The sequence below is a fragment of the Apiospora phragmitis genome (assembly GCF_038363925.1).
Source record: "Apiospora phragmitis strain CBS 135458 chromosome Unknown utg000007l:2111988.0-4706623.0:1.0-2598199.0, whole genome shotgun sequence".
Classification (NCBI taxonomy): domain Eukaryota; kingdom Fungi; phylum Ascomycota; class Sordariomycetes; order Amphisphaeriales; family Apiosporaceae; genus Apiospora; species Apiospora phragmitis.
This window is the reverse complement of record NW_027117406.1, coordinates 1,440,138-1,453,181: the sequence shown is the minus strand read 5'-3', so window position 1 is coordinate 1,453,181 and position 13,044 is coordinate 1,440,138. Positions and strand designations below refer to the sequence as shown.

The 13,044-nt window shown below is 54.8% G+C and overlaps 4 protein-coding genes across 4 annotated transcripts; 2 read left to right on the top strand and 2 right to left on the bottom strand.

Moving 5' to 3' along the window:
- Positions 1–586: 586 nt before the first annotated feature.
- PG994_008057 (uncharacterized protein) lies at positions 587–1,562 on the bottom strand (the record flags this gene model as incomplete). Its single annotated transcript, XM_066859466.1, has 2 exons — positions 587–1,392; positions 1,484–1,562. 2 exons carry the CDS (start codon positions 1,560–1,562, stop codon positions 587–589), a joined length of 885 nt encoding a protein of 294 aa, XP_066714953.1.
- Positions 1,563–5,328: 3,766 nt separating this feature from the next.
- On the top strand, positions 5,329–6,743 carry PG994_008056 (uncharacterized protein; the record flags this gene model as incomplete). Its single annotated transcript, XM_066859465.1, has 4 exons — positions 5,329–5,511; positions 5,594–6,096; positions 6,216–6,247; positions 6,325–6,743. 4 exons carry the CDS (start codon positions 5,329–5,331, stop codon positions 6,741–6,743), a joined length of 1,137 nt encoding a protein of 378 aa, XP_066714952.1.
- A 2,404-nt stretch (positions 6,744–9,147) lies between these two features.
- PG994_008055 (uncharacterized protein) lies at positions 9,148–9,780 on the top strand (the record flags this gene model as incomplete). The annotated part of the gene is made up of 1 exon (XM_066859464.1): positions 9,148–9,780. One exon carries the CDS (start codon positions 9,148–9,150, stop codon positions 9,778–9,780), a length of 633 nt encoding a protein of 210 aa, XP_066714951.1.
- A 1,724-nt stretch (positions 9,781–11,504) lies between these two features.
- PG994_008054 (uncharacterized protein) lies at positions 11,505–13,037 on the bottom strand (the record flags this gene model as incomplete). Its single annotated transcript, XM_066859463.1, has 3 exons — positions 11,505–12,692; positions 12,773–12,820; positions 12,894–13,037. 3 exons carry the CDS (start codon positions 13,035–13,037, stop codon positions 11,505–11,507), a joined length of 1,380 nt encoding a protein of 459 aa, XP_066714950.1.
- Between the last annotated feature and the right edge of the window lie 7 nt (positions 13,038–13,044).

Here is a 13,044-nt window from a genome sequence, read left to right as displayed (position 1 = left end):
AAATTGAAACATGTATCTACATATTTCGTGCAGAACATCGTCTACCCTTCAAGTGATCCTGAACCTGATGAATAAACATGAAGCCCGCATTGGGTCTTGGCATCGGTTGGGTTGGGTTCACTGCTGTTTGCTTCCCCCCTTCCTGATGCGCCTCACCCGTAACGAACTCACATGTCACTTTCCAGTTCCGCAACGTCGTGTTTCTGGAGTCGTTCTGCAGTCACTCCTTCAAGTACCGGTAGGTCGAATGGCGTTGCGTGATTGATCACTGCAAGCAAACTTGCCCACATGGGTCAGCTTCCTTCGCGCACCCCATCCCACCCGATTGAGTCGCACGAGGCACAGCAAAGCAAGGGATAGAACCAATATAACAACAGAGGCACGGCAGCAGCCGTGGAATGTCGGGAATCTAAAGATACGAGCAAGCACATTAAGTAATCAGAGGACCTTATTGTAACGACGCCACTCGTCCGGAAAAGGGTATGACGTGGGTTTGTTCATTTGGCTTATTAACTTGCATTATAATCGCCATTTGACTTTCTCTTCTACACCTCTTCCCTATTTCTTCCCTAATTCTCTCTCTTTTTTAACCGCTCATCCATTGGCCACCGTTAGCGCTGACGAGGCAGCCGGTCTGGTAGGCGGCGTCAGGGCTGCAGATGTTGGCGACGATGGCGGCGATCTCCTCGGGGTAGGCGACGCGGCCGCCGTACTTCTTGCCCATCTCCTGCATCGCGGGCGAGTCCCACTCGCGCACGCCCGACAGCGGGGTGAGCGGGTAGAAGAGCGCGATGGCCTGCTTGGCCTCCTCGCTCGCGAGCGCGAACATGTCCGTGTTGGTGCTGCCGACGCTCACGCTGTTGACGGTGCAGCGCTCCGCCAGCTCGCGGGCCCACGTGCGCGTCATGGACTCGACGGCGCCCTTGGTGCCGCCGTACAGCGTCAGGTAGGCGAGCCCGACCTTGCTGCCGACGCTCGACAGCAGCACGATCCGTCCCGACCGGTCGTGGGGCAGGTGCGGTTGGACGGCCTGCGTCAGCAGGATCGGGCCCAGCACGTTGGTGCGGTAGACCTTGTCGAAGTCCTCGGGCGTGACGGCCTCGAGCGGCATGGCGTGGAAGACGGCGGCGCTGTGGACGAGGATGTCGACCTGCAGCGCGCTGGTGGCGGCGCTCTTGTTGGCGGGGAAGGAGGTCTCGCAGGTCTTGAGGATGGTCGCGCACCCCTCTTTTGTCGTGATGTCGGCGCGGCACGGCACGGCCTTGACGCCGTGGTCCTTGGCCAGCTCGGCGGCGAGCTTCTGGGCCGGCTCGTCGGACGAGGGGGTCAGGTAGATGATGCAGGCGTTGGCGCCCTGGGCGGCCAGCTTGCGGGCGATGGAGGCTCCGATGCCTGTTGTTTCAGATAACGCATCATCACATCAGTATGTCCAGGCCTTCTCTTCTCAAACAGATTATACGATAATGGAACGATGTCTACTGACTTCGGGCGGAACCGGTGATCAGGGCCAGCTTTCCCTCGTGCACCCGGCCATTGGCCATGTTAACTGCGGAGGAAGCCATGTTGACGTTCGTTTTCGTGTTGGCACTTTCGGGTACGAGGAGTGAGGGTCTTTTTTTTCTTTGAAACGACGCTGGACGAGATTTGGCTAGTATTGTCAAATGATCGGCAAAAGGAAAAAGTATGAAGGTAGTATCGTTTCTTTTCGCTCGACTAATGGTGCATGGCATCAGATACATATTGCTTTTTTATCTTTCCCCTTTATCTTCTTCTCAATAGCGGAATTCGCCCTCTCTCTCTCTCTCTCTCTCTCCATCAAACCCCGCCCTTCAACCCCCCCTACCAGCCAGTCGAGTCGTGAGGAAGTGCGCATTATCTCCGCTCCTTGCGATCTGTCTTTTATATTGAAAACAGCCATGGTGGCTGCCAGCCTGTCAAGTTGTCTTTCTGTTGCCCACGGAGCGAGGGTTTCCCCAGTAGGGCTAGTAGCGGTCAGGGACAGGCCTACCAGAGTTCAAACGGTCAAACGGTCCCCTCCATATCACACGGTTCTGGCGACGGTAGCGGGGACGCGAGTACAAGTGGTACTACTCTGCTCGATGGGGGACAGCCAACACATGGCAAATGGCCGATGGACACCACCACACCTAGACAGCAAAGCCACAACGTGAACGAGGGAATGGGTGCTGTCAGCATCCAAGCCAGCACCAGCCAGCCATCAAGTGCAATTCCGCGTGCATAGGCGAGATAGGCATCAACCCTCTTTGGGGGTTTACTGGTGCAGGCCCGCTCCCCTCTCACGCCGGATTGACCGCGTGGTGGAGCTTCGTTAGTGAGCCAGCCAGAATTCTCCACCGCTAATTAGATTGAGGATGGTCGCCGGCCTGGGATCAGGGTTTCAACTATTCCCGATGCCTCTCCCATGAAGACACGGCAAGAGAGGAGAGAGATCGAGAGCACGGCCGTCGAATCAAGTCTTACGCCTCTCCCCGATCTCGACCCTCTGCCTTGGGGAATTCCCAGAAGCTTGGGAATAGGCGGGTGCCTCCGCGAGGATCATAGATACAGTTCTATGACTTAAACGACAGGGCCAGAATGCGACATGCATGACTCAGTTCGTCAATGCAAGACATCAGATGGAATTGGGTTCGAGGCAATTCCCTTTTCCGGCATGCCGTCGCGTGCCCTAGTCCCGGGACAGAAAGGATATGCAAAGACAGCCAAGCAGAAATCATCTGGTTTTTCTGTACATAGCCTGCTGTGCCGTCCGATAATCTGCCCTACCTTGCCATCCATTCATCTCAGACGTTGAGACTACTGGAAGATGATGTGCGGTCAATTTCGAGCCTTAAGTAGTTTCCACCTTTTCCTTCCCTTCTCTTACTGTCATTACTAACTACTACGACGCTATAATCGAACGGCTAGACGGATACCAGATCGAATGTTCTAGAGACGATTTAGATGGCTGTTAATTTGCCCGGTTTTGTTTGTGCGCGCCTGCTGGTAGCTGGGTGGCAGCACGAATGGATTTTTCTCTCTGACATATGTCGAGTACATTCTCCATAACACTCGTATTATCACTGCAGCTATAGTTCTAAAGTTATTCTATGTAAGCGATCGTTCGACTGAACTTGAAGCCAATGGGCCGTGTTTTTTCTTTTTCTTCTTCTTTTTTTCCCCTTCAACACCAGGGAGCAGGCGGCAGGGCTGGAACTAGTGAAATGTGGCGGCCGCCGCTACACCTCTTTTTTTCACCAGCTGCCAGATTCGGGTGGTCGGTTTCTTGATAATGGGCTCCACGTGGAGACAAGGGACTTACTTTTTAGATCCAGCCAGCCCAAGAAAAGCCCCCCCCCTTTCCCCGGGGAGTTCCCAAACGAAGAAGTCAATTCTGTCCAGCCAGACCTCTCATGGTTCGCTCGAGTGGGTTCGGCGTGCGTAAACACGGGACACGGCATGATCTTCCAGACACACGAACGTGAGTGGTGAACATGGTAGACGGTCACAGACCAGTCGGTGGGAATTGGCCTGCACGCATTCTATTGGAAGAACGGGAAAATGCGAAATACAAGGAAAGAAAGTGATCTCCAGGAGCTGTCCTTTACTTGGCCGAAGAAGGGGAAAAAAGAAAGAAAGGGTGAGCTAGCTAAGTTAATAGCTCGTTCCTTGCAGCAGTAGTAGTCCAGCTGGTTGCTGGGACTCTCTCTTTCATAACTGACGCCTGCCTGCGATCTTTGCCTGCAACAGCTCCACAGGCACATGGGTTCAATCTGCGCAGGGAGAGGGAGTTGGGAAATAAGGGTAGCATTTTTGCGATATTTACCAGTCCTACTTACGTTGATGTATGCTGCAAGGAAAGAAAAACATAAACGTCCTGTTCTGAAGTGGTAATGTACGTAACCCGCCACGTGTGTGGCGGGTAGAGTTCTCTTTTCTCTTATGACCATTGGATAATATGATGTGATGACTCGCCTATGCATAGCTACCTAGTCATGTGGCATAGAAGAGTTTCGATCTAGATCTTTGGTTCGGCAGTTGTCTGCATTGCGGCACGTTGCGGCGCATCACCTTTTGTGTGACATTAACCTACCTACCCGATAACTTTCTGTGTGTGTGTGTGGGCAAGGCATAATCGTGTGGTTTCTTTGCCATCTAATCTAGGATGATCCTGACATTTACAGTAATCATAATGGGAAGGGGCGGCGCACCAAGTCAGTGTGAACTGTGCTTTCCCAGATCTGGAGCCTGGCAGGGCAGGGCAAGCCGCGGCCGCGGTGCCGCGGCCTCCTCGCCTCTCTCTCACGTCAGACACAAATCGACACATGAGCAGCGGCAGCAGCGATAGCAGCAGCAGGAGCATGTCTGCGCGGGAAAATAAAGATGTCCCAAGTTCGTTTCCAGCAAATACCCCAAAGGCCCCCCTTGCTGTCCTGACCTGGTATTTGGGCTGACGATCGTGAGAAGAGAGCGGCAAGGAAAAAAAGAAGCCCCATAGGTAGACCCCATCCTGTCCTACCTGATTTGCTGACGGGCCGCGTCCCGGGATCCGGCCTCGATGGTACCTTGTAATGTATGTAGGTAGCATCGCCTCGTCTGCCAAAGCCCTGCCAGAGGGCCCTTCGTGATGTTGCATTGATTGGACATCAATCTAGGAACCTGACCTGACCTGGCACCTGGCTGACCTTGGCAGCTGAGGAGAAAGGGCAAATACATACATATGTACCACGGGCCCAGCATACCCAGTCGAAACAAGCGAGCCGATCAGCACTTCCTTGTTCCTTGGACGAACCATTGGAACCGACCTGATGGTTCGGAATAGTTTAGTTCGTAGTGCTACTACGTACACTCTGCCCATGCTCCGCTGTTCCGGAGACGCCTGCCTGGATAATCTACATATTCATCGCTCGTGTATGTAGGTATTATGTAGGAGTATGAAAGAGTGGTAACTGGGGTTTCCCTGGGGACTAGCGGACTAGGTTATGCCTCCCAGACGGACTGTACCTACTAGTCTTCTCTTCCCTTCAATATCACCACTTACTATTACATAGATTTTCTTTCTTCCTTCTATTTACATACCCTTCATTTGAATAGCGTTCCACCCGCTGTTGTTACAAGTGTCTATATGCGTGGCCCTCGCTCAGCACACAATCCATATGCCATGAACTAGCATCAGCGAGTGTTGAGTTCAGTGGGGATCGGGATCAACTCCGTTGATTCATCTACACAAACATCCAGTCAGGTACGATTTTGGTTTTACGGCCAGGGGGGAAACTCGAAATAAACAGCAAAGCGATCGAGGAGGGAGAGATATCGCCGCCATCTCACGCCATGTCGTCGACCGTCGATCCGAACCGCCTCTGGGTCGAACATCTGGACGGCACGGGACTGGCCACGGTCGTCACTTCAGTCATCTGCGGCTTCGTTTCCATCGTCGTCGTGGGCCTGAGGTGCTTTATGCGTTCCGGTGATAAGACGTTTGGTCTGGATGATGGATTTATGTTGGGAGGACTGGTAAGTTTTCCAACTCCGGGCGTGCCGGCTGGACTGGCACACGCCGCAGCAATACGATCTAACCAGAACCCTTGAAATATAGATCCTCTACATCGTGGACGTCGTACTCGGCAGCATCGGCTCGATGCACGGCCTCGGGACCGTGAACGCCAAACTCAACACGACCATGATGATAGAGGCCACCAAGTACCTGATGATCTGGATGTTGATCTACGTCTGCGGTCTGATGCTGATCAAGGCCTCGATTTGCATGACGCTGTGGCGAATAGCGAGCACGAATAAGACGTACCGGGTGTGCATCCTCCTCCTCCTGGCCATCATCGTCGGCAACTTCCTCACGACCTTCATCGGCGTCCTGCTGCTGTGTTCGCCCGTCGAGGCCAACTGGAACACGGCGCTGGTGGCGCAGGGCAAGGCGAGGTGTGCGTCGATGGATGCCATGATCGGCCTGTCGTACACGTCGACGGCCGTCTCCATCGCCACCGACATGGCCTGCGCGGTCCTGCCGGGTGTCATCCTCTGGCGGACGCAAATGGCCTTCAGGGCCAAGATTTCCGTCGCGGTCCTGCTTTCGTTCGGTTCATTGTAAGTTTCTGTCACTCCTTGGCATCGTTGCGGCATCCAACGCAGGAGGCACAGAACTGACCAGCTTGTTGTGATCTAGTGCTTCGATTTCGACCATGATCAGAACCCCTTTTATCGAGTACTACCGAAACGCCGCTCGACAACCTTCCATGTAAGTGCCTGCCCACCTATTTTCGGTCCTCGGTCTATTCACACGCATTGGACTGACATGTGCTACCCCTTAACTAGACCATGTAGGAAACATCGTGCTCTGGTCCAACGTCGAGTCGGCCATCGGTCTAGTCGCCGGCTCGCTGCCATCGCTGCGGCGGCTGATCATGGCCAAGGTCAAGAAGCCGTCGTCGCAAGAGGGGGCCTCCAACGGCTACAGCGACAACGCGCACAAGCCCGTGGGGCTCGTGACGTTCGGCGGCACGGGGGCCGGCGTCGGCCGCAGCAAGAAGGGCACCTTTCGCAACCCGACCGACCTCGGCCACACCGTCGCGACAGTCCACGCGCAGGGCGACGGCGACTGGCGGCGCCTGCGCGACTCCTCGTCGGACAAGGAGAGCCTACGCGGCATCCGTGCCGACTACACATATGAGGTGGAGCTCACGCAGTCGCCGACACTGCACTCGCCCATCACCCCGCCCAAGTCGCTACAGTAGGGCTGAATGCTCCAGTCGCTTGTCGACAAAAGAATGTGTATAATATGTGTATATGTGAAAAAGGTCACCAACTCAGCTCCACAAGAATGTCGGGTTCTTGAGAGGGGCATGTAACGTTATACGGGCAGGCGCAATAATTGGCTTTGGGTACATGCATTCATTGATGGGTTGGGAGCGGACGGTCGCCATCTCAATCACAAAAGCGATTATCGAATGCGTCCCGTGGATATATGGTCGTGTATCGGCCAAGCTGCACCAGGTCGCTCCCTGTGTTGTATAACATACTCGCCAGCTACTGGTGGTTGGCGAGATCAGAATGTAGATCTTAATAGGTCGACAGTCGGCGCCGAAGCGTGTGTCGATACAGCCCAAACAGTCGCAACACCGAGGTCCTAACACCGAGACCATGACACCGAGGGACCGGATTACAGGCCAGGCCCGGCGATTTCGCTTCATCATTGCCAAAGAAGTCACACGGTCAGCTCAACGTCGCAAGCTCGTCTATTTCCGCAATGGTGTTCGGTGCCGGACGGACGAAGTCGGAGCCTAGCCCAATCGCCTGATCATATGAAACGAAGCGGGGATGTGTCATCAGAACGAGAGCGGGAAGCGGGCAGGTGTCTCGTTGGAAGCCAAAGTTGGGGGTTGTATATCTGAGGATGATGTAATGTCCCAAAAGGGGACCCCATAGGGCTGAATCCAATGCCGCGGCAGTGGCTTAGGAGGTATGGAGGCATTGCCGCGAACACACAAAGCAATATTGACCCGAGTTGGTCGCGGGGGGGTTATTTTGAGATCTTGGGTGACAAAAAGAGTGCCTAAATTGTGGAAGGCAGTAGCGTTTTGATTTTTAAACCAAATGTTAGTGGTCTGATCCGAGTTCAGTCGAGTAGAAGATGATATGCAGGTACGCCTGCTTACAGCAGGAGGCGCGGCTGCCTTCCCAATTGAATCAGTCAAACCATACCTCCATCAGGTGGCACTTACCAGACCAGACCTATCTCCAAGTGCCTGTACATTCAATTCAGCCAAGTCAGGTCATCATGAACCACAATTGAAGATTCCCAATGTCATCACTTACTGGCCTGAGAAGTAGGAATCGCGAAGCTTCTGAAATGAGCAGTGGTGGTGCTGTCTAATTGGCTCTTTCACCAGACGCTGGGGGTCTTACTTACCCCCCCCCCCACTCACTGTAAGTCCAGGCCTGGCTCCAGGTAACCCCAATCCTACCAACTCAAACAGGACAACAGGGGGCTGAAAGAATGCCCAAATCCGACATCGCCTTCTCGCTGATCGACCTTCATCACCAAAATAGCTTCCATTTCCGAATTGATATCTTGTGGACACTGAGTGACATTACCGTTAAGTTACAGTTACACAAGCCGCACCTATTGACTCATTTACCGAGATGATAGAGCTGACTGCCTATCTGACCAACCATACATCCTACATCCTTACCTTAGCATGTTTGTTCATGCCAACCGTGTGCGACTCATCGATGCACTGCTTCGCAACCCCATACACCAATGTTTACTCCCTTGCATCGCCATCGTCGATGATTTCGACATGTCTACTGCAGCTGATGTCTACTCTGGCTCATGTCCAGGAGAGACCAGCCTTGGTTCCACAACCCCAAACACATGAGAGAACATCTGGCGTACAGTTCCCTTCCCACTCTCAGAATCTCTCTGCCTAGGCTCAGTATATTCCTCGACCAACTCGATCCGTACGCTTGGAACGGCAGGGCTGAGCGAAAATATCCTCCGTTTGCTCCGTGCTGTGCCATACCTCTGCAGCAGTCAGTCATCGGGTGTGTCTGATGGCTTTGCAAACTTACCTTCGGTGAACTCAAATGCTTCGTTCAATAGTCTGCCAACGTCTATCATGATCAAATCTCCTCGAGCCGTGGCTCAGACTGTCAAATATGCCGTTTCCACGAATATGACAAGGCGGACTGATGCCGATGCAATGGCATTAGTGACTGGCTCACTCACTGGCATAGGCTGTTCGCTTCTGTACCTACCATCTCCGCGTCCCTGACAAAGGAGACACGCAATAGGGGCCGAGGTGTATAGACTGACTGGCCCGCTGTAAGGATTCCTCGGAGGAACATCCTTCACTTCAGAAAACAGCTTCATCTTTCATCATGGGGGCGGAGGAAGAGCAGAGCCATATTGACTCAACTTGTCACCAACCTCTGCTTGACTAGAAGACGCATGTCGAGTTGTATAAAGTGAAGTATGAGCTCTCTCGGTAGGTTCTATCATTCTGATGTCCATGCTAGCAATCATCCTCATACTTTTTCGACGGTTGGCAGTTATCCACTTGTCTCGTCACTTGCAACACACCCATACTACTACGTACCTACTTATTGTCGATAGATACCGCTAGAGAGCCGACCAGTATGCTTCTTTTATTCCCTTTCCCAAAGCATTCCCAAGCTTGCCATACGGCATACCATGCCACTACGCCAAGTACGAAGCTTAATACAACAAAGGCTTGCGAACACCCAAAGAGCAGCATCGAGAACACTATCCCACCTGGGATCGACGCCCAGAAATACATCCTGCAACCATTCGCTTCCGGTAGGAAGTTGCCATACAGACAGTTCCCGCATCCTCCTCGGCCGCCAACTCCAGGTCCGCAACCTCGACCAGGCCCCCTGGGTCCTCCGCGTCCACCGGAGCCAACGCCTCCCCCAAGTCCCCGCCGAAGAGGTCGAGGTTCCACTCTCGCTCGCCCTGCAGCGATATCCGTCTTGAACAGCGGGAAGCTCCGGGCTGCAATCACAGCTTCTGATCATAGTGAGACTGGGCCCCAGGAGAATTCATCCACCCACGGCAGCAGCCCAGGTGAACTCTTTCGGCTCCTCATTCTAGCTGCAACCGGTTTCTGGGCATCCGCTGTTGGCTCTGCATTGCTGGCTTGCAAGCTCCACTATTCCCCGTCTGTGCCGCATGCGCCGGTAGAGACGGTTGGGACTGCGCCTACTCATTCAGTGACACCAGTCGCTGGCCTCGACGTCCCTGCCTACTAGGCCAAGAAGACTGGGAACATAGTCCTAGCCGTAAGCAAGCGCACATCATACAGATTAGCAGCTTGCCAAATCTAGCCTCCCCTGTCATTACCTCCTCAAAGGCAATTGAGTCACGTACGGCCATGACCATGTTCGGAGAAGGACCTGGCAACAACCAACCCGTTCCAACAGTTGGATGCTCTGGCAGGCATCAGCCTCACTACCACGTGGATGCAATACTACCATACCTGCATTGTCCCAGGTCCACTGTCTCGGGTTCTGATCGATGTCAACAATGGGTGATGACCGGAGCTTCACCCTTGCAACATTATGTAGGGCTGGCATCGGAACCATTCCCCGGAGAAGAGTGCCTCATATATGCTAAGCCTGGCCGAAGCCATCGCGTTATACCTCCAGAAGATTAGTTGTCGCCTGGAGCCTCTGGTACATTGCGGCGGGTGCATGCTGGTGGAGAGCAGCGTTCTTCCGGTTGCGACTGCGAAATGTGCAGAGGTCCCAGGATCCTGGAGAGGAAGAACATGATGTTTGGATATTGAAGCCTGGTGTTGGTGGCGAGTTCTTCTTACGAGAGAAGCGGCTCGTGTTTCCATATCCAATGAACCAGGCCGCTGTTGCATACGTTCATCTTCCTTCGGTTCAGTCCTTCTTTGCACACGGTTGGAACATTTCCTTACCATCCACTAATTTCTGAACCCCCTTATTTGGTTTTCTTGGTTTTCATCTTGGGTATCACTGGCTCGGCACATAGGGAAGGATTCTGCTTCATGGACGAATAGCTGCCTGGTCGGTATTTGCGACCGGAACGTCGGAAACCAACCCCTTTCTCTTTTTCTTTCGTATTCTACAGACTAGATTAGAGCCACATGGCACCTTGTCCACTTACTTTGCTTGGAATATCTGGGGGCGGATCATTACGCGAGTCGTTCGGTATCCTTGGCCGCCACGTTTCTCCGCGCGGATGACAGGCCTCGGTATGAGGGCAAAGGATTGCAACACTCCCCTCTTTATCATTATGTAAGACAGGTAGAAACTAAAAATTGGGCTTTTGGCCTTTTGATTACGAAGAATCGACTGTTTCATGTGTTTCCAAGTACCCCGGCTGGCACCGACACGTGCTCCCTCTTCCACGCGGGCGGATCTGCACAAGGCGCAATGCTCCTCTGGCCCAACAACGAGCTACCGTCTGATTGATCATTAGGACGATGCTCACAAACCATGACCGCATACCAACTACTATCTACTGTCGCGTGCCATCGATCGATTGAATGACTTCTCCTATTGGGCTATGTACCTGTAGTTGGTTAGTTGATGCCTGGTGCCTGGTGCCTAGTGCCTGGTACTGATTACTCGGCCGTTGAGTGAGATTTCCTAAGCCTCGTTTCAGATCACACACGCCCCCTTCGATGAAGACCCGTTCTTGAGGCCCGACTACTATTATTACCCGTCTCACCAGTAGTAGGCTAGCGTAATCTGCCGTCTTCAATACCAGAATAGAAACCAGGCCGGCTTTCAGTTGAAGAACACCCACCTGCTGTTTCTGTAGCCTCAGGAACCGCGCCCCCGTGCCCCTTTACTTGGCCCAGCTCACCAAAAGGTGCGGAATAAGCCCAACCCAAACATCTACCGGCGTCATCTTACTACACATGTGAAGCCTCTCCTCCTCCTCCTCCTCCTTCTCTTCACCATATCATGATTCCTTTCTTGTCCGCCAGAGCCCGAGGCTTCTACATGCCGCCCCAGTACCCACCCACACCCAACGCCAAGGCAGCAACAGCTGCAGCTGCAGGCTGCGCAAGACCAGTACATCGCGCCCTCGCGGCAGCCTGCGCCTTGCTCGTGCTAGTCGGCCGCGCGGACGACGAGCGGGTCCGGCTCGCCGCCGCTCCTCCCGCCTCATCAGCGGCAGCGTCCGTCGTCGTCGGCTCCGGGCAGCTCACGGTGCAGGGCAGCGCGCTCGTGAAGGGCTGCGGCAGCGCATCTATGACACTCGCCTCCGTGACGGTCGCGACCGCGGCGTCGGCGCTGTCTGTACTGAACACCGGCGCTTGCGTCCCCATGGTCGGGTTGGGCGTCTGCGTCGGGGCGGCCAACGGGTCCGGGGTCGGGTTCAGGACGTTGTCGAGCAGGTGCACGACGCCGTTGGCGAAGAGGATGTCTTGCTGCACGACTTGGGCTGAGTTGAGGTAGAGGTAGTTGCCGGCGCGGCGGACTTGCAGCTGTTCCTGTTGTTGTTGACCTTCTCCCGATGACGACGAAGGGAGCATCGTGCCGTTGAGCAGCAGGCTCGACGTCAGGACCTGGCCGGGGACCATGTGGTACCGCAGCACCTTCGTCAGGTCGTCGCGGCTCAGGCCCGACAAGGAGCTGTTGACGGCGCGGAAGGCGCGCACCGAGGGGGCGAAGAGGGTGCAATTGCCACTAACGCCGCACTGCGCGAACTCGTCGTAGAGCCCGGCGGCGTACAGAGCCCCCAGGAAAGACAGATCCGAGTAGGCCGTCAGCGTCTCGTTGAGCGGCGTGGGCGGGATCAGCAGGTTGTCGACGGCCTGGACGATGCCGCCGGTGAAGCGGAGGTCGCGCCGGCCGTCGGCGCCCGAGAAGGGCACCAGGCTCGACCGGCTGCCGGACCCCGAGGTCAGGGCCACGAAGCCGTCGGGCTGCTTGTCGGCGCGCACCAGCTGCCCGCCGCCGTTGGCGTCGGACAGGTTCGTCCAGCGCGGCGCCGTCAGCAGCGTGGGCGAGAACACGGGCGCGCCCGGCTGCATCGCGTCGGCCGCGAACTGGCCCAGGACGATGTGGTACTGCAGGATGGGCACCGCGACGGAGGCGTCGTCGGCGTTCCAGACGCTGTTCAGGGACGTCAGGGGATGCGCTCGAAGGCCTCGTTGGTGGGCGCGACGATCTGGTTGGGGCTTTTGTTAGGAAACTCTTTGCTTTCCCCTTTTTAATAGATAGAGGAGATATAAGGGGCTGTGGCTCCTTTTTTACTCACCGTGACGCCGCTCAAGTTGGGGAGCTGTAGCAGTAGCTCTGGGAATTTCTGGGGTAAACGTATGTCAGTTTCACCCACGCTCCCTCAATAAGTGCATGCTGCCACCGAGTGCTGGACTTACTCGGATGAGGTCGTAGAATGTAGTCAGGTTCTTCTCGCCCGCCAGTACTTCGCCCAATCCCGGCGTCTTCCCTGCTTGACCCGCTGCTCCTGTCGAGAAGATGGAGCACATCAGCAGGGAGACGACGCCGAAGAGTCTCCGCATCGATGCT